Here is a 21855-nt window from a genome sequence, read left to right on the forward strand (position 1 = left end):
AGCAAAAACATAAATAATGTGAATATGTCGAAATTGGGATGTATAAAATTTGTCAGCCGAAGAAGAACGTTTGAACGGTGAAATCACGTGACAGCAGCGTAAATAAATCTAAATAAATGCGAGCATGTCTAAATCGTAGGATGCGTAGAATTAAACCAGTAGCTACTGTAAGCGTGAATCTCAGCATACCCAGTCAGAGAGTTATGACTGGCCAGAATGACACCTATCGTTCTTGAATTACCTTCAACTAGCAATTTTTTATTACCTGATATTTTTCCAAGCCAACTTTTTAACTTTCCAGTCGGTAATGGTCGTGGTTTAACTGTTACTAGGTTTAAGCCACAGCTGCAACCATGATAGTATTACTTTTAGTCAACAAACTAAGTTTGAGTTATCCATGTTTATCATCTGCTGATGTCATATGTACTATTTCTCATCAATCTTAAAAATTGAAAAATCAGCATCAAGAACTTTTATATCATTAAATATTAAAAAAAAATAATCTCTTGGGAAATGTTTGTAAGTAAGATATGCTTATGTCTATGTCTATATTCTTTTCAAATTCTTGGTGTTCAGTATTTTTAAATATTGAAGTTTGAAATTTATCAGGATTAATGGTCTAGAAATCTAAAGTGTAAAGTCAAAGCTTCAAAATACATTACTGTAACAGTGCTAACTATCATGCTAGAACCCAATTAATTGACGAACTATCCCATCCAACCAATATATAAGGGTAATGTGGGACTTGCACGGCCTCAATAAGCTTGTCACAATCACACAAGGATTTCCCTTTTTTGTCTTTACCGTAATTTTTCATAGAAACTCACTGAAATTGTCAGACATACAGCTGGGGAAACCGTTTTCTTAAGTAAAATTTTTTAAACATTAAATGAAAATAATTTTTTGTTTCTTTTATCAAGCAAAAAATTTAAGCAAGTAAATTATGCTTGTGAAATCTAAATTGTATTATAAACAGTACACTCTATTATACTTGTAGACTCTAAATTGTATTTTGTTTATTTGAAATTTTCCACACGTTTTCTGCTATAGGTTGAACTTTACAGAATTTCTTGAAAAAGTTAAACAAAGTTCAACTTTTTTCTGAGAGCAATAAAATCAACAAGATTATTTGTTGAAAACGGTTTATTAACTTTCTGGACAACTTTATTAGCTTTATGATGCCATGGAGCCCCGCATAAGTACACGACAGAAAAGCTTTGCTGTAGCGAAACGTCGTGTCGCTTTTTTCAAAATCTCCAGGTTTTTATTCGATTTCTAACATCGCAACTCCGACTGGACAAAAAAGCATGAACTTTAGAATATGAACGTCAATGTTCATAAGGATGTAAACTAAAGTCAGTAAAGTTTAAGAAATGTCACTTTAGGAAAATGAAACTTTCAGGGATAGGTATAGGCTATCTACAAGCTAAAGTATGTCTCAGGAATGTAGGCCTACTTTGAAGTATTTACCTTCCATTCCTTTTTGGTCTAGAGGGCAGGTTGCCAACACAATTAGATAAAAATTTCAAGTCACCAAAAATCACTAGTTTTTTCAACAAGAAAATCACCAGTAGCCTAATTTATCAAGATAGTGATCAATAATGATGATCTTTACACCAAAAAGATGTGTTGGGCACCCTGAGTTATGCCATTATATTTTTCAAAGGCCATCAACTGCTCAAGAAGGAAGAGAATTCACACCAAAAGCTGAAATTATGACGTAAAATCTTGTTTGTAGACCTGAGGAACCTTTTTACTTATTTAACTAGCCTACTATTTTAATTTTCTTTGTCTTTACTTTGCAAAATCTGAAAACTGAAAAGAATGACCACAATAATCCTCTGTCATCCTCAAATCAAATTTCACTTGCTCCAGAGCATTTTTAATCTCCCTGCCACAGTTGATATCCTTAATGGTAAACTGTAGTTCTGAAAAAGACCACTCAAATGGTGTTGATTTCTTATACAGGCTATTGGTTTTACTTCTGGAAGATTGTCATGGGTCAAGTGTAAGCTGAAATATCAGACAAAGAGTAGGCCTAATAAATCTTATTTCCCTTGTTCTTTTGCTAAGAGCCCTCAATCATCTAAACACTTACACTTACAACTTATCTTAGTAAACACTTAACTTAGTTACACTTAACTTAAACATAACCACTTACAAAAATCGCAAGGCCCAGAGACACACAGTCCTACCAGCCAGCAGAAACAGATTTCACCATTTCAACAGTTTTCCTTTTGCAAACCCACAACTTCACGCAATGTACCTGGCAGGGTTGCCCCTCCCCCTCTCCTGTCATAAATCTATTATTGCTAGTTCTGTTAATTAATGCCTAAGTTCATGACCTAAGGAATGAATTCCAAAGACCTACTTTGAATCTTCAAGAATTTTAGGTCTAATGCTACAGTTTATCTTCAGCTAACAAGTTAGATAAGCAGTATATACATAAGAAAAGAAAAAAAGGACTATGAATACTTATAGTATCTAAATAGCTATCCATGAGTCTTGTCCTCTAATTTAAAATGAGAAGGATGACTTTTGCCAAGGACAGACTATTTGAAGTACAGAACAATGTTTACTACTATTCATCAGTTCCATATTAGTCAAAAAATTATGTTCTTTAATTGATAAATTAAACAAAAACTTACCAAGTTTGATTGTAATTCTATTCCAAAAAAGGAGCACCAGTATAGCTGACATTTCAACTCAGATAGATGTCATTGATCACTTGAATTGGCCAAGAGTAATACCAGCATTTAAAGCCCTTGTAGTATGAGATGGTTAATCTCATAGTGAAACACTGAAAGTTCAATAGGAAGGGAAATTGGGAGGGCAGTTGAACTCTCAGCTATGCTGTTGCTCCTTTTTTGGAGTAGAATTACAATCAAACTTCAAACCTGGTAAGTTTTTGGTTAATTTATCAATTATTAATTATCAAGATTTTAAAGTTCACCATGAGCTAAACTATGATTGACAATCAGTAATAGCCCTATTTGTAAAAAGAGGCTACTGCATGAAAATTCATTTATAGTAAGATGTTTCAAACAAAACAAATACAACAAATAAGTTCCAAAGACAGATAAGTGTCATCCAATTTCTATTTGTTTGTTGTAGAACCTTGGTTTAAGGCAGGACATTGTGGTGCACCTGGTTGCATGAACACCACTAACACTGAGATCTAGGCTATAACTGCAAGAAATATTATTTTTTTAATCCATCTAGAAATAGATGACTTAGACCCGGCAATGCAAAGATTACAATATGTAAAAAAAATTGGGACCACTTACCTGTGGCCATTTTCATTGATGATTCATCCACAAATACCCAGCCTAGTTTTGATGCTTCACTATACAAATATTTGCCAACTGATCTAGGTTCAATTGCTTTAGAAGAATGATTGGCAATATCAACCCACCATTGCAGTTCAGAATTTACATCAGACATTAAAGTTAGGTTGGCTACAAAATTGCTGTGCATGTGTTTTAGTGCTTCAGCACTCAATGACGCCACTGTCTGGTTACAGCCCTAATTTCTGTAATGGTTTGGATAGAGAGCCTTGTTCTGCCAGTGGTGAGAACAGTAGACCCCATCTTCTTGCTCATTTTTGGTCTTCCAAATGATTTTTTTCCAAATCCACCATGGATTTGGCTTTGGATGGTGTTTTGACAACATCCTTGCCAAAAAGAAACTCCATCACTTTGATTTCAGGAGCAATATACTAGGACCACTGAGTTAATACAATCACCCCTGGGAAAAAACGAATAAACATGCATCCATGATCTTTCTTCTGGCAAAAAATACAAAATTCCACATTTTTGCAGATATGAGCTTGAAACCTCTACAATCGGGTTATCTGATATGCTGAATCTGATAGTGTGATTTTCATTAAGATTCTATGACTTTTAGAGGGTGTTTTCCCCTTTTTTTGAAAATTAGGCAAATTTTCTCAGGCTTGTAACTATTGATGGGTATGACTAAACTTGACGAAACTTATATGTTTAAAGTAAACACAAAAATCTAATTCTTTTGATGTATCTATTGGCATCAAAATTCTGTTTTTTAGAGTTTTGATTACTATTGAGCCAGGTTGCTCCTTACTTACAGTTCATCACCAGGAACTGTTTGATGTAGCATCAATTATGGCACAATTCTAGTGAGGTTTGTCCCATGTCAACATTCTGCACATAAGAAAATCAGGTAGAAATTTAGCTTTTAAACTTCCCCTTAAGAGTCCATTTACTATAATGCTAAAGATAATTTTTGATTGAAGTCCCATCAAAAACCTGGTTAGACTAAAGCTAATCTCAGTCCTGGCAAGGGTGAACTATGCACTTTTTTGTATGTGTCATAGACAAGTAGGATTGACAAAAGCTTAAAGAACAAAACTCAGTTACAAAAATTTCTCTGTTTAGTGTGTTCAAGACACCAGAAACAAAATATATATTGCTTTCAAAACCTATTATCTTTTCTTACCTTTCCCTGAGACTGTTCCTTGAAAAAAACCTAGCCTAGGCTGCTGAATACTTCTTTACCTGTATGTGGGACTATTCTTTCTTTACCTGATTTTTTTTTCCTTTCTTAGCCTCAATCCATTTCTAGCACATATGGGACACACATGTATTTATAAATTAAAATTTGTAACTATGGGGAAGCTGATTGCCAATCCAAAATGATACAGAGAAGCCCAAAATAATGCCATTCTTTAGAAATAACAAATAAAAACAAGACATAAATATGAAAGTCACTTATTATTTCACCTCAGTAAGACAGTGAAATCTGAAATCTTACATGGAATGTCAACCGCTTTTGCGGAATATCACTAAATTAAATGAAAATCACCAGATCTGGTGATAAATCACCAGTGGTGGCAACACTGCACTTATCTTTGATGAACTTGAAAAATCCTTGCTTTATCAAAGTGAAACCTTGCAAAATAGATTTTCTGCTTAAATGAAGTGGCATACAAGAAAAGTATTTTCAGCTTCACAACTTTACTCAATCCCAATTTATGAGATTTCAAAGATCTGAAAATGCTTTTCCTTAATCTAGAAAAACCCCATTGATGTGGTTGAAAATTTTCCTCAAATGACATAAATCACATAGAATATTCAGAACTAAAACTAGAGAAGATGAAATTGAAAACTGAAAAATTTGTCAAGTGTGCAAATTTCTAAGATATAGGAACCAGAACTGTATTAATATAGTAGCTTTGTAGGTAAATTTGTAGCTGAGTATATAATTTAGCTAGGATGAAAATGAAAATTTCATTTGATGCCTTTTTATGCTATTTCATAATTCAACAATTGCTTCTGGGGGTAATTGCATCTTGAGCCCTTAAAGGGCCCCAAAGGTATTTAATATGAATTATGAAAGAGCATTAAAAAGGCACCAATTCAAGATTTTATCTCACTGCTTTTTTTTCAATGTTGTAAGTAAAAAAAGGAAATGCTTGTAATATAATTTGTTTTCAGTAAAAACACAAATGACACAGTAGGGTTTAGAGAACTCTTGTTTTTAGTTATTTTTGTTTGATTTGAATATTCAATTTAAGTTTTACTTGCTTTAAATATATTCATTTACTATAGTACTTGTTTTGTGTTTGTTTGCTATGATTGTTTATTAAATTTCTTTTTATTTCGGTTTTCACTTAATCTTAAGTAGGAATTTCTGGTCATTTTGAGTTTGAATTATTGTTGGAATTTATTTCTGCTTTTTTTTTCTTTAATATAGCTCTTTACTTTCCTTTGAAAACTTCTTGTCCAGAAAGTTTCATTTATTTCTGTTTGTGTTTATGATAAATTCATGATATTCATGAAATTCATGATGGAAATTCTCTTCTCTCATGATAAATTCAAAGGAATTTATCATGAGAGAAGAGAATTTTCATGAAGGGGGTGGAGGATTTTCTAGCATTATTAAAAAAAAAAGAAAATAAAAAAAAAATTTCACCTGGAAGTAATGAGTAGCATAAAACTTAAAATGTACACCAAATATTACGTATATAACGGGGATCGTCTCCTCCACAATACCTTGCTCTTTATACTAAAATATTTTTAGTAATTTCAACTGTTTATTCTATGACCTTTGTGATTCAGGGGTCATTCTTAAAGAGTTGGGATAAAATTCAAGCTTTAGTGCAAAGAGTGAGTTATTGACGAGGGGAAAAAGAGCAAGTTATGTATTTATTTATGTAAAATACATAAATATAGAAGTTTGTTACGTAAGTTAATTTGTAAAGTACATATGTTTATTACTAACAAAACGTTTGTACAAAAATAAAAAAAAATCTGGTTGCATTTATAAGTAACCAAAAATTGTAGGGTAACTAGGCCTCCGCCACCCCCCTTTTTTTTATCAAAATAATCCAATCAAAACTATGAGAAAGCCATTTAGAAAAAAAAATCAATATGCAAATTTCGTTTTAATTATTCATGTGCAGTGAGCCAAAATCGAAACATGCATTAATTCAGAAACGTTCAGAAATTAAATAAAAAAAAAGTTTTTTTTACTGCAAGTAAGGAGCAACATTAAAACTTAAAAGGAACAGAAATTACTCCATATATGAAAGTTGTTGTTTCCTCTGCAATGCTTCGGTCCTTACACTGAAGTTTTTTTTATTGTTTCAAAAAGTAGAGGTGTGACAAAGAGTCAAACTTTAGCGTAAAGAGCGAGGCGTTGCAGAGGGGACAACCTATATATGGAGTAATTTCTGTTCGTTTTAAGTTTTAATGTTGCTGCTTACTTGCAGTTAAAAATACTTGTTTTTTCTATTTAATTACAGAAAAGAACACCCTGTAATCCTCTAAATTCAGAATATTTTACCACTTCATGGCATACTGAGTCACTTGAAAGACGGAGACAATTGCAGTGCATTGCATAGGATTAACAATGCTTCTCAACTACTTAGGTCCTTTTGTCAGTCCTGTCATGTTTTGCTACAGCTGGGTTTGATCTCTATGTCTAGTTATACCAAGCTTTGGTCAAAGCCGCTGCATCATCATGGGCAAACTTGATAAGATATGGTTTGTAAAAGCCTATTATTATAGAATATATAAAACTTATTCAATCTTCCCTTCCTTTTTTAAGTCGCAAATTCAAGTTTCAAACCTCAGATCTTCTTCAGTTAAAATTCTTTGTTTATATCCTGTAATATTTTTTCCAATCCTTGTTTAAATCTTCTTTTTGTTCCTCATAACTCAATAAGCAGAGCTGATGTTGCCAGATTTAAACCACAGAATGAGCTCTCCAACTGAAAAGGTAAAGGTAAAAGGTAAAGGATACGGCATTAGACTTTACAGTCCGTACTGGCGGTGCTGATCTCAGTTTCTTGGCCCTTCAGCCAGGAAGTGCAATGGGGGGTTGGGGGCCAGCCATCCTGTGCTTTCGCACACCCTTCCTGTTTACCTTCCCCAGATTTCTCCAGGTACCCATTTAGAGCTGGGTCGACTCTGGCTAAGCTTACAGAGTCACGCCACTGACCCCATCCCAAACTGAAGAATTGGGTACACTGGGATTCGAACCCGCGTCCTCTCAGACAAGGGGTCCCGAATCCAGCACACCAACCCACTCGGCCAGGACGGCTCTCTCCAACTGAAACACCCATACTACACCAAAATTAACAAAAATCACTGCAAAAGTAAAAGGCTAAATATAAACAGACCAGCAGCATGCTGCCAAAATTTTTTTCCTTGCTGGCACGTCATTCATTGGCGGCACACCGCCAATAAATTGGTACAATATCTGTCTCAATCTATCCCATGTACTGTGTTTTTTTTTTTAGTTTGATATCACTCTCAAAATAACTGGCAGGCTTCAACCCAATACTCTCAGCCATTCCTCACATATTGCTGACACACACTTTTGACAAAGTGCATGTGCATAGTATGTTTTGATTTGGTTCAACATTAACATTCCCTGAAAGTTTTAGCTTAATACGCTTAGTATTGGCAATTTAAGCAGTAGTAGCAGTGATAACAGTAATAGTACTTACATTGTTCCTTGTTGCTAAGTTTCACATCTCCTCAACTACTTCTATACTACTGCTAACAATTCATTGTAACACCTTGCCCCTTGAGGCCAACACAGCTACGCACGCTCCTCCTTAATCCTAATCTATACAAAGCCTCCCTCTTTACACCCCCAGGAATTCCCCATTTCCCTTAAAGCTTTCTTTACAACATCCCCCCCCAACCACAGGTGACATGCTCTTCGTTTCCAGACTTATCTTTCTATTCTTCCAAACTTGTTTCAACTGTGAAAAAACACCCTTGGTTATCCTACTTTTAACGTCTTCACTGCTCCCACAACCTTTACTTGTAATACTACCAAGGTAAGTGAAGCTGTCCATGGGATCAATTTTTTCGTTGCCCAACGTCAACTTCTCATCTTCACTTATTCTTTGCCTTAGTAACTTAGTCTTCTTAATATTAATTTTCAAACCTATTCTAGTACCCTGAACTTCCAAAACCCCTAAAAGTTAATTCATTTTGCAGTATTGGTAGTAATAGTAGTCTTAGAAGTAGTAGGGATAGTAACTGTAGTAGCAGTAATAGTATGCACACATTATCTCTTGGCTAGTTGAACATCCCCCTTCGTCATGCCCGGATAGTTTCAACAATACTCTTAGCTTTTCTGTCTTTACATGTCTTTACATGTACACCCTGGGTAATTTATCATATAATACACAATTTCAAACTATTTAATCTTATTAATAACAATTTTTTTTCTTCCAGTTACAAAATGGATTCTGTAAATTTTTCACAGATTTGTGGTAGTGAAAGCATCCAGCCATGGATCCAAGACAAAGTAGATTTTGGCTTGTGTTTTCAGAAGCTTGCCCTTGACATACCGGTAACAACTCTTCTCATGGCATTCTCTGTGTATTATATTGGACGAGATGGCTTACTGGTTGTCAGAAACACCACACAGAGGGTTTTCCTGAACTTCAGGATATTGTTAGTTCTATTACTAATTGCTTTAAGAAGCTCCGATCAATTTATTAAGATTAAGGTTTTTAAGGAAATCATTGATCCAGTTGAGTACTTAAGTGCTCTCTTTGATGTTGCAGCCTGGTTGGCTCAATTTGTGTACATTCAAACTATAAAGAATAGAATTAAATCCCATATATCTGGACCTTGGCCTATTGTGATCTCGGTATTTTTGAAGTTGATAGTGACCAGTATATTTATGAGGACAACTATCCTTCGATATCTATCTGGGGTGTCAAAAGAATATGAATTTTTCATTGCAATAAGTGACTGTGGACTTTATATTTTATTTTTTCTGACACATTTTCCCTTCGGAAGTGGTAGTTATATCTCTATAGATTACGAAGAAGCATTGTTATCATCTGGAGCTTATAATAGGTTTCGAGATAATCCTTATTATTTGGGTGTTGCATGTGAAGGTATAACCTTTGTTTCAAAACTGCTGTTTTCCTGGGTTAGTCCTTTGCTATCCAAAGGGAGGAGAGGCCTACTGAATACATATGATGACTTGTTTGACCTACCTATGAAGATGAATACTGCTAGGATTAGTAAAGTATTTCAAGAAGTCTTGAAAAGGAAACAAAATGATGGATATGGCAAAAGATCCTTAATGTCCACTTTGAATTCTTGTTTCGGATTTGAATTCTATTCTTTGGGAATATTGAAGCTATTGGCAGACGTAGCTTCGTTTTTAATACCATTTTTGCTGAGTGAAATCATTGACTTCATTGACAATAAAAATGAGACAATGCTCTATGGATATCTTCTTGCTGGTGGACTTTGTCTTGCGTCTCTTGTTGGTAAGGCCTTTTATCATTTCTCCTTATTCATTAACATGGTTAGAATATAACTATATTCTTATGGTTGAATTTCGATATTTGGTAATAATAAAATAAATGAAGGATTTTTATACCAGCTAAAAGTATACCGTCATGCTAGTGATAGGTTAGCTCTCTTCTTCTTGTGAGAGGCTCCAGAGTCTAAGTGTAAAAATTCTGGAATAAAGTATGAGATAATGCAAAAACACTTTTTGTCCTAAGAGTATGGGAGGAACACAAACAGTTCTTTCCCAATTCACAATCTTCGAGCTTCGTACCTCCTCCCCCTACGAAAGTATCGCACATGGTTTTGCTTTAGACAAAGTATTGTTGCTCATAAAGCAACATACTTTGTTGCTTTATGCAGGGAGCAGATTGTGTCAAATAGCAAGTTTAAAAATTCTATTTCTATTGCCTTCGAAATGTTTCATGATGCCCAAAACAAGTAAGGTTTTGCTGCTGGTTTCTCAATAGAATGACGAGTGTAAGTTTCTTGTCGATGTATAAAAAGGATTTAATTCAACTTCTTTAAAAAATGAGAAATATTTTTGAGTGAAAGTCCATAACCACCAGTTAACTTGCATAAACTTGTTCACTTCATAGAAGGTAGGAATCATTATTGAGACAAAATGTGTCAGAACCGCTAGCTCAAAGAACATGAATTGTAATTTTAAGCGATAGCCTACATGGCAAAAATAAAGCCATATTATCCAGGTGATAATTGTATTTATTTGAATTCTTTAAATGTTTACACTCATGAGGCTGACTGGTTTTGGTAAACGCTTAAAAACTTTTAATCTGTTCTGAAGCTTGAATCAGGAGGATTGTATATTTTAATTCACAATGACAGTGGCTCTCAAAAATACCAGAAGCCCACATTGGATCTTTAGTGAAAATAAAAGGCTGCAAAGTAATACAAAATGGCAGAAAATGCCACTTTCCCGAGGCATAGTCTTTATGGCTATGTAAAAAGGGCACTAGAATTTTTAGTTCGATACAATCAACCCTGGAAATAAAAAATAACAACAACAAATGAACAGACACCCGACATCTTTCTTCTGGGAAACAAAAATCAAATATTTTTGTATATCTGGTTATCTCATATGCTGAATATTTAATTTTCATTAATATTGCTTGGCCATTTTGGGGGATGTTTGAACCTTTTTTTTCAAAAATCAGGCAATTTGTTTCTAGCTAGATGGACTAACATTGCACTTAATAGTTGTTATATGTTTGAAATTAGCATTAAAAGTGAATTCTTTTGATGTATTAATCGTTACAAAAATTATTTTTCTAGAGTTTTGATTATTATTGGTTGCACCTTACTTACAGTTGGTCAGCACGATCCGTCTGATAGTTATAGATGAACTATGTCACATTGGCTTTTTATTGTGCCTTGGAGTGTTTAGAAGCGTCTTAGGCCTCATGAAGACACGCTTTTGTAGTCGTGGTTGTAAAATGTGGTCCGAATAAGCTACATTGTTACATTGAACTAAGAATAGAGACTAAAACACCTGCTACAGGATTTAATTTTTCCAAAAATCTTATATTTGACGGTAAGGATTTTTTAGCGAGCTTTTTAAACAGAGGGTTTTGAATGATTTTTGTTTCGCTGGGTCCAATTTTGTGTGTTTTTCTACATCTGTGTCAGGCTACCCCTAATATTAATTGTTTTACAGGGTCCTGCCTTTCTGTACATTTTAATTATCAAGCAGAAACTATTGCTGTCCGAATTGAAGGCACAATTATTTCCACAGTTTACAGAAAAATGCTTACAGTTTCTCTGTGTCAACTTAGTGACTACAAGTAAGCATTTAAACTCTACTATCTTTTTATAAGTTTATATATATATATATATATATATATATATATATATATATATATATATATATATATATATATATATATATATGCATATATTTGAAACATTAAATTTCACTATGGAGGAATTGTTGTGACAGAGTTTAGATGACACAAAATAACCCGTCCAGTTTCTTGGTCAATTAATTCTGTCCAAACGCTACACTGATTTTGAGTAAATGTCCTGACCACATTTAGCTAATATGTAAAATTACTCATCCAAATTGTTGAATGCTGGGAGACAATAGCTAAGTCATAAGACCAACTAAGTAATTTTTAGTTTTAAATACTGGTTAATTAGTTTATGTTGTCTTTTGTTAGTTTGAATTTTATCTTCGCTGTTTATCGTTTTTGTTTTTGTTTATTTATAATACTCTGTACCTTGTGTTTTTTATACTTTTACGGGTAATGAAGTTCATTCATTCATTCATTCGTTCATTTTGAAAAGGTTAAAGCCTCTATAAAGCCTCTATAAAGAAAAAAACAAAACAAAGAAACAACTGAGGAGTCTTAAATTTCTCTTTAAAATTCATTGGGATCAAATATCTTCTGACTTTAAATACTGTTTAGTCTTAAGTGTCTGCTATGGAAGGGGTCATCATAACTTCTTCAGGTAGGCATTTCCATTCCTCGGAAAAGGGGGTTTCGGAAAGCCCAGTAGCCATTATGGAATCATTTACCTCAAAGTTTGAAAGAATTACCATTGAGATGGGGTGGGGGCGGTGGTTGCTTTGCGGAAAATGAATTAAGTTGTCTTCCACTAACTCTTTGTAATGTCCTCGATAGTTTGAACCACCCAATTAGTTCATCTCGAAAGAAACGGTGGGTGAGAGTCCCCAAACTAAGAGGACTAAAGCAGTTCTGACATAACATATGGGGTAGACAAGCAGGGAACTTTTTTTGTCATTCCTTTTCGCACTCTCTCCAGTGTGTCGTATCTTTGTTTTAATGAATGAGTTTAACACTAACTACGTTTCGGAACAGATCGCATCAGGTATTCTCATCCGGAAAACCAGCATCTTTTCATCTGCATGTGTAAAATATCACCAAATAAGATCTGTGAATGTCAATGCTTTTGTAGTGCATATGAGTAGATTGTGTATGGGAAAGAGTCTTAAATTGAAAATTAAACTAAAATTAGGCTTAATATTTGGTTCGACCATGTACTGATTAGTGACAATGATTACATTTACGGAAATGACTCTTGTACAACTATCATAAGGCCTGGGACCTCTTCCATAGTACATTTCAGTGTAACTGACACTGAATTTCGGCTTTTGCAAAGAGGCTATCCTTTTTCTTCAAAGAAATTCCTTTGAGGCCGAAATTTCGGAAATCTTGAGCGTTGTAACTTTTTTCCAACCATCCCTGTCTATACTATGTTTTGGCATGGTCCTACATAAGCAAAATATTTTCATAATTTTTGGGTGATTATTTTTCAAGGCATATAGGACTATTTTAAAGCTGCAGCAAAATGATGGCAAATAGCTTTTGGTAGAAATAGCCTATTCAACAAAAATTCCTTTACAGGTGTGGGGAACTTAAAGTATTAGTATCAAACCACAAACAAGCAAGTCTAAACAAACTTGTTTATCGAATTTAAATCCGCACTAATTCAAAGTGATACACCCTTCGAGGGCTCAGACCTGAGTGCAGTTTTGTATAATAATGTATACACAATGTTTTTAGTACACGGCTCTTTTGATGGCTGTTTTCACATGGAAGACTGCCAAAAAGGGTGCTCGACAAACAAAGAAGCAAAACTGGTTGAATTAAGAATATAAATCCAAATAAATTGGGTCTTGGAAAAGGGGTATTCAAGTAAAAAAACTGTTGTTTTAGCCGACTGATCAACAGTCCTACTATTAAGTAAGATTGTCCAATTCATAGAGATAGTAAAGGAAGCTTTATTTCATATCGCTATACTACTGTGGCTAGATTGAGTGTCAAAATGCACGCAAATCTTCGGCATTTTCTTATTAAAACGCGTTTCTAAATTTTTGTTAATAAAGGTAGTAAACGATTTGAACTGAAACTTTTACAATATAGTACCAAAAAACAGACTAGTGGTCTTGGTTAGTCAATTTCATTTACACTCTGACAATCTCAACCGAAAATTCAGATTGTCAGTGTAAAGGCCCTCTGAATTTTCTACTCCTTCTGTAAGTTATTGCTTATGACTTGTTTGAGTCTGAACTTATAACTAGATTGACTTCTTTTTCTTTTTCTATAGCGTTGGTCAAATTGCTACTTATATCAGTTCAGATGTAAAACGAATAGCGAACTTTGCCTTGAGCTTCCATGCTCTTTGGAGCTGCCCTATTCAGGTAAGCAAATAAGACGCGTCTGTTTCAGTGGTGGCTCTGGTCTTTCGTGCGCCCGGAGCAAAACCTTCATTAGCACCCGTCATGTCTCCCACAAAATTTTGGGCCAAATTTTAACAATTTCATTTGTATTTCTTCGCCATTCACAAGATATGAGCTATAGATGAGCTTTCCCAAGAATACATACCGGTTGACCATTATACATAAAATTTATGTAGGTCTAATGTGTAAAATATTTTGGGGTCAGGTGAGTATTTTAATTTGCTTTGTCATTAGACATGCGCTTGAATTTGGACCAAAGCCTACAGAAAAAGAAAATACTGGTTCTTTTTCTGGAAAGAAAATTGGCAAAATTCTTTTCATGCAGAAAATGGCACAACCTGATCTAAGTCGAAGCAGCATTTCTGAGCGATACATAATGACGAGGGAGACATTCGGAAAGGAAACGTGGATTATGCTTTACCAAGACAACAACAAGTTCAAAGGGGAGGGGGGGGGGATAAAAAGCGTGTTTGATATCCGCAATGAAAGGAATGCGAAAGCCATTTTCGTAAAATATGATGGTTCAACACTCCTTGGAATATCTCTAAGATGCGATTTTGGCCCTGGATTATTTGTTAATGCTATTTTTGGCGACATTTTGTAATTTGGTCGGATTCTAAAACTTTACACCGTGTTCTTTATTTTTGCAGTGAACGGTATCACAAAATAAAACTTTCACATCCACCAAAATAGTGTTTTACTCAAGCACCTCCAGTGCCTTACGCTATTTCCTGGCCAAAGAGCCTAGCAGGGGGGGGGGGTATATTATTATCAGCTATTGTGTAAATGTGTTGATCAATAAATCTATCCGTCTTTCTTATGTACCTTTTATTGCAGAATCCTAACATGATTTTATGAATAATGTATCGTGCACGGTTCGTTGCATAATGAAATTGTTTAACTATGTTTCTGTATTCTCTAGTTTGTGGTAAACGTATAAAATTGAATTTACAACTCCATTAAACTCTTGGTTTTTATAATAAACACGTGATTTTTAAAGTTATAAAAATAGTTGATCAGTTCCATGCTTTAGTATATTGCTTGATGTTGCTTGAGCACTCAACCTTACTGTATCAAGTAAGTTTTTATTTGGTTTTGTACCTGATCCGTTATGTTTTCGTATCGTCAGTTTAGTTTTCAAAAAGAGAAACGATCCGTCCTAGTGCAGCTCGCGTAGATCAACTACTATAGCTGCGGTCCCATGTGAGCCTTGGCTGAAAGGTGGTGTAAGACTATGCAATATTGTATAGCCGCTGGTATTTTTCTGTATACTATATATAGAACGATTGTCGAATATTTTTGTGTAATAGTTATGGAAGAGTAATATTTTTGCTTTGGAGAACAAAATTGCAGAGATTAGGAATTTAACCTGCCATCTATCTTTTCTTACTTAAAAAGGGCACTACGACTTAAATTTATCTTTAGATGATCTCTTTCCTGCAATTCTATGACAACACATTCACTACTGACCAAAGGACATTCAGCACTTTTAGTTCATATTTTTCTCTGTCGGAAAAAGAGATAATAAATGAGACACTTGCATGCTAAACGAACTCACTACCACCAAGTGTCATTATTCGAAGATAAGATTAATGAAGTAACAAGTCTTATCCTCAAGTTTTTACACATTCCTGATTGAGTTTACACTTATTTTAGCTCTCTCCTTAAATAATGCTTTTCTTCAAAAAGACTAAACATTTTGTCAATCTGTTTCCACGTAGCAAATAGCCCCCAATAGTTGTATTTTTCAATAGCATCTTCTGCAAATGTGGTGCTGTCAGTATCAACTTGCAAATAGTACGCAAGATTCAATATTAGCTTTCATGTGAATCTTGGTTGCCGCTCTATGACTTTGAGAAGATCTCAATTCTAAGTTTTATGACACTATCTCATTTGACAGTTCGTGTGTCTACCAAATCAAGTTTTTATCTATCTTAGCAAAATCCATCTGATGAAGATCTAAACAGCCAGTGTCCTAATCTTCTTCATTCCAGAAATGGCCCAAAAATGTGCTGCTTTTGCTACCATACGTTGCTTTACTCTGGCGCTATCAAAACGAATTTATACAAAAACACGTAGATGCAAACATTAATTTTGAGTTGACCCGTATCATTTCTATGATTTTCTGGTAACCTGCTAGTACTGAGGGGGAGGAGACGTATTAGTACTATCTGCGCAAAAATACTATTGTTTTTATGTTTCAAGGTGGGAGACCGTAAACCTCTAGTCAATTTCAGCGCGTATTCCTTACTTTGATTTGGCTTCATCTCATGCTTGAGAGTTTTCAGTCTCTTACCGAAATTCCCAAAAATATCTTTCGAAAAAACAAAAAAAAAACTATCCTACAGTTAAATCCTTAATCAACAATGGTGATTTCAGTGGGTGCTTTTTTTGATTTGAGCTTGTGTTCAGGGGGTTCCAGGCTCTTTTTTGAAATTTTAGAAAGATTGTTTTCATAAATACAAATTATTATTTTGTTGAATCTAAAATATAGTTATTTTTTCTAAATCAGTGTCTGTTTGAAAATTTTTCCTACTATCGAGTAACTTCGAAAACATGTTTTTAAACCTTTTTTTACTATGAATATTGGTTCGCTCTTTACTAGACTTCAGCTATGGGTTCATTTGAAATGGACGGTTAGACTAACCGTCCACCTTATATATAAAAAAAAACTTTTATGATTTTGATAATGGTGCATACATATTTAGGGTTTGATGGTGATTTCAAATTTATAAAGTTTATATTGTTGCTGGAGCAATATTTTTTCTTCCCCGCCGGTTTCTGTTCATGTTGAGAGAGTAGTCAGGGTTTAACTATGTAGGCTTTTACGGTTAGTGTCAACCCCGTGCCAGATTGGTGCAAATGATATATTACGGAAAGCTTCTTATAATTTTTTGCTGAGACCAAAAATGATAGCTCTCTGTTGTCCTCGTTCTAGTGCCGATAGTGGATGGCTAGAATTCAACTTTTAAGACTATGTAGAAGACGGTTGTCTCAGTTTGTTCTGTCACTCTCATTTTTTAGTCACGTCTTAGCTTTCGAATTGAAATCCCGTTCAAGCTATAGGCACTAGTTTAAAGTGACGTTAGAATCAAGTCTAAAAGTAATTCAGATATTTGGTAGTTCCTAGGTCCCATTGATAAAACATCTTTTTCATAATAAAAAGCAATATTTTGGATTCAAGAAGCGCTGCCGTCTATGTCGTTACCGGTTTTTTTGTGATCTTGGGTAAGTTTATCATTTTATTTTCCAATCCTTGAATTGCGGCAGAGAACCGACATCACGTAGGCGTCCAAAACTTAAAGTTTTGTCTTGCCGGGTAAAAAACTGGAGCTTGCTCCTTACTCGTTACTTAGTAGTGATATTAGAAAGTTGGCTACACTTTTTTGAAAATTTTAAGGATTTGACAACTTTAATGCTGAGGTGTATATCGAAAACAAAAATCGGTTAGTGACACTGAAAATGATTTTTTTTTATTCCCATATTCAAAGCGCCAGGTACTTAAGGGTATCTTATATGCCACTATCCAATTACCTCGTTTTGAAACCTCGAGGTTTTAAATGTCTGCTGAACCTTATGTTGAAGGAGTCTACAGATGGATTTGCAAGTGCAACGTTGGATGAAACTCTTCCTCAAGTACTCGGTTCTTGGCGTGTCCTCCTTTATATAATTGGACCAAGCTGTGTGTCTTCACCTCTGCCTTGTCGGTTGGACGAAGGGGCACAATACGAGAGAGCTCGTTTGAGGGAGGTGAATTCATGTACTTGTAGAAAACAGCCATTGACGCTACATCAAACCTTTCATTTAGAGGCTGGAGCGTGTCATTTTCAGAGGCGCAGCCTGCCCTGTTGGTCTAGATCTTTTGGATTGGTGCTAACAGCGTTTTTGGGGCACCAGCATATAACGGGTGTCGATATTCAGCTGTGGGTTTGATACAGGGCTTGTAAAGTGGGGTAATCGAGCTGGACAGAAGAAGGTTATTACAGCGAAGAGTGGCTCCGAGCTTTCTTGCGCAGGAGGCTCTCACCCGATCAAGGCGGTTGTTCCAAGAGAGACGTATGGAGAAATAAATCCTCAGTAGACAAAGCTCCCAGTTTCAGTTTTGAAAATGAAACTGGGGTGTTCACGCGGCACCTTTGATCGGATAATACGAAGCTCCTTGGCTTTCAATACATTAAAGTTGATCATATGTCACTTTCCGATTTTACAAAGATCCATCTGTAGGGAAAGGGAGGCTTGTGTTGGGTCTTCGTGTTTTGGGATAGCTGAGTGGATTGTAGTATCGTCGGCAAAGTGTTCCAGAGGGCTTGCAAGGTTGTCTCCCATGTGATTTATATAAATAATTAAGAGAGTAGGTCCTAAGACAGTGCCATAGGGAACCCCTGCTTTCACTGAATATTCTCGGGAAATAAACCTGTCGAGGACAACCCGCAGTAAATGATCTGAAAGAAAGCACTCGATTACTCTTAACAGACATCCACGAACAACGTTTGCATGGAGTCTCTTTAGCAGGCCATGGTGCCGTAGTCTGTCGAAAGCTTTGGCAATGTCGAATGACAATAGCCTAACGCCGTACTCCCTTGCCAGAAGTTCGATCCAATCTTGATGTTGGGCCGTAATGTAGTCTAATGTCAGGCGTTTCCTCGGATTCCATATTGGCGATTGCCGAGATCATTTGATTTCAGGAACTTTTGAAATATTTTATTCGAGACGCTCTCATAGACTTTGCCAACGCAGCGAGAGGAGACTAATAGGCCTACATGAGCCCATGCTCATTGGATCGCCATCTGGCTTTAGGGAAGGTATAACATGGCAGATTTCCATGTTTGTGGGAAGGTATCGGAGCGAAAGCATATCCGGAAAAGCAATGACAATGGTCCAGCTAGTTCGACACTGCAGGGTTTGAGGGCAACATTTGGTTTTTTGTCAGGGCCTGTGGCTTTGGTTACATCAAGATGCTGCAAAATACGAAGAATCATAGGAGCAGAAAAAATAACGTGATCCAGGACAGTATAGATTCAGTCCGAGAAACTTGGCACTTCTCTACCGTCCTTATCAAGATTCGAGACTTAGGCAAAAGCCTTAGAAGAGCTTCAGCTTTTTCCTGTGAATCTTGTATCACAGTCTCGTTAATCTGTAGAGAAGGAATTGAAGTCCCCTTGGATAACGGTATAGCTTCCTTGAAAATTCTTTACTAACTTTCTGCCTAAGCATGCTGGTTTAATAGGTTTAAAAATTGGCTGGTTTGAAACCTACTATAATTGGAGGTATCGTGTGAGCCTGCGGTTCCTCCAACATCGTGTGCCAACGTTCTACCAGAAATGTAGGAATGTTGGAGCTTATTTGAACCAGAATCGCACTTGAACAGCTGCTTTAACATCGAACGCAAGTATTTTTTAGTAGCCAATATGACAGAGTTAATTCTATGATTTCTTAAGAACATCATCTATACTCAACCACAAACCTTCACACAGTGGAATAGGTGGAACATTCCCTGCAACTTTCATCAACGAGATTTGGCCAAAGACTTCCCCGTGAAAAAAATTGAAGACTAGTGGCTTACAAATACAATTTTTCCTGATTTCGAATCACATCCTTTGTCCTAGGAAAAATCCATTCGCCCCCTCTCTGTATTTTTTGAGTTGAATAAAGAAAAAGTTGAAGTTGAAGTATAGTGTGGCAAATGTGTTTCTAAAACTGGTTATGAAGTTAGAAATAAGTTACTGAAGATTATGAGTATGATTTTTGGAAAAGAAGAAGCCCCTAGTTATTTTAGGAAAACTCTAATTAAACCCCTCTATAAGAATGGTGATAAGAGGGAGTGTGGTTATGATAGAGCCATTAACTTGATTTCTGTAGGAAGCAGATTACTTAGTATGATGGTATTTTTAGGCTTAGAGAGGCTGTAGAAAAAAGATGTAAAGTTTCAGCTGTAAGATGTAAAGTTTCAAGAGAAGAATGGGAGATTTTAGGAAGGGGAGAGGATACATTGACCAAATTTTTATTCTTAGATTAATAATTAAGAAGTGCCTGTTTCATAAAACCCCTTCACAAATTAGTGTAATGTAATATTACACAAATAAGGCGAATCTAGAACTTCTACCACAAAAATATTATAGAGCTAAAATTAAAATAGTGGATCTTTCTTTAAATTCTCTCCCCCTTTTTTTCTTGAACTTGTTCATTTGACCATTAAAGAAAAGATTTAAATTCATTTTTTTTTCTTTTAGATTGCTGTTGTGCTATATCTTTTGTATATTCAAATTGGCTGGGCTTTTTTAGCTGGTCTTGGATTTGCCATATTTGCAATTCTTTTGAACAGATATATTGCTGTGCAGATTGCCCGTCTTACAAGAAAAATGCTTGCAGCTAAAGATGAACGTGTCAAAGTTACCAGTGAAGCTCTTTCAGGCATACAAAATATCAAGTTTTTGGCAATTGAAGAATATTTTTTGCGCCGGATTTTTCGTAAGTATTATTAGCTAGGCCTGAAAAATTTTGAATTATGGCTAATGTATGGTAGCTCAAGTTGTGTTCAATCGCATGGTGCACATGGGTAGGAGGAGACGGGGAGTAAGAGTGAATCCCCAAAGACTGTCTGAAGAGCTCTTTGTTTGGAAGAATGCTGGCCTGCAACTCACTTTCTGGTTTCTGGCCCCATCCACTTAGGAAAAAAAATTATCATCTCCCATCCTCCCTGAAGTTGAAGCGTGTTTGTATCTATGAGCTAAATGTTATTGTAACACATTTTCGGAATTTCATAGAATGTAGAAATAACATAGAATAGTAATATATTTTTCCAAACATAAAACCACACGTGTCCTGGCAATAGCCAATTCGTTTATTTAATCAGAAAAGTAGAATGGCCAGAGGGAAGGACATCTTTCTCACAGTTAAAAAAAAAATTTCCGAATAGGTCCGAAAATTAGTGTTAAATAGACTTGAATCGTTTAGACATAAAGTAAATGAGGGTGAACGGGTGAGGCTGGGGAACGAGAAAATCGATCAAGTGGATAGATTTACTTATGTGGGTGGCATTATTAGCAAAGAGGGTTGATGCAATGAAGATATATATATATATATATATATATATATATATAAATATATATATATATATATATATATATATATATATATATATATATATATATATATATATATATATATATATATATATATGTATGGGTGTCTTTTTCACAGTTGAAAACCAATTTAAAGACTAGACAGATGAGTCTGTGAACAAACACTGCACTGTGGGCAGCCATGGCAGTGACAGTGGTCAACTTTGACTCTGAAGCCTGGGTACTTCGAGAGGCTGAGAAAGATCTTTTAATGATTTCCAAAGGAATTGTCTAAAGTTATTTTCAGGCAGTCGTTTAAGTGACGTATGTCAAACAATAAGATGTTCGAAAATGTGGTTAGCGTGGCTAGATTTACAGATGAATGATGATAGATTGCCAAAGATTTTGCTTTTTGGCTATTTATCTGGGGCCAGTGGAAAAGTACATTGTCCATGGACATAAGAAAGGATTTAAAGGAAACAGGAAATTGAGGGGGGGGGGTAAAGAGTGAAGCTTTGAATAAACTGTGATGGAAAAGGACTTTGCGCAGCTTTGTTGGCCTCAGGCGGCTCGATCCTGAATTGAGTAGTTAACAATAATAGTTTAATTAGTGAAATTAAATTAATTGTCATAAATGTTTTATGTAAGAAAAAGTCACTATTAAGTTTGCTCAATTAATATATATATATATATATATATATATATATATATATATATATATAAATATGAGAAAAATTAATTACATATTGGACTAATTAGACCA

At 35.2% G+C, this 21855-nt stretch overlaps 1 protein-coding gene across 3 annotated transcripts in view; it reads left to right on the plus strand.

The window, feature by feature from the left end:
• The first annotated feature begins 1269 nt into the window (after positions 1-1269).
• LOC136029167 (ATP-binding cassette sub-family C member 10-like) overlaps positions 1270-21855 on the plus strand; it is an 83475-nt gene continuing 62889 nt past the window's right edge. The window contains exons 1-5 of one of the 3 annotated variants that reach the window (XM_065707276.1): positions 1270-1355; positions 8733-9787; positions 11485-11611; positions 13899-13992; positions 20262-20499. In XM_065707276.1, the coding sequence (XP_065563348.1) occupies positions 8740-9787; positions 11485-11611; positions 13899-13992; positions 20262-20499 (1507 nt within the window). In that variant the 5' untranslated portion in view covers positions 1270-1355; positions 8733-8739. Of the gene's footprint in view, positions 1356-1391; positions 1409-1485; positions 1721-8732; positions 9788-11484; positions 11612-13898; positions 13993-20261; positions 20500-21855 lie in introns of those variants that run through there. The other 2 variants (XM_065707278.1, XM_065707275.1) reach the window with 2 other exon arrangements.

The sequence above is a fragment of the Artemia franciscana genome, chromosome 7 (assembly GCF_032884065.1).
Source record: "Artemia franciscana chromosome 7, ASM3288406v1, whole genome shotgun sequence".
Taxonomy (NCBI): Eukaryota; Metazoa; Arthropoda; class Branchiopoda; order Anostraca; family Artemiidae; genus Artemia; species Artemia franciscana.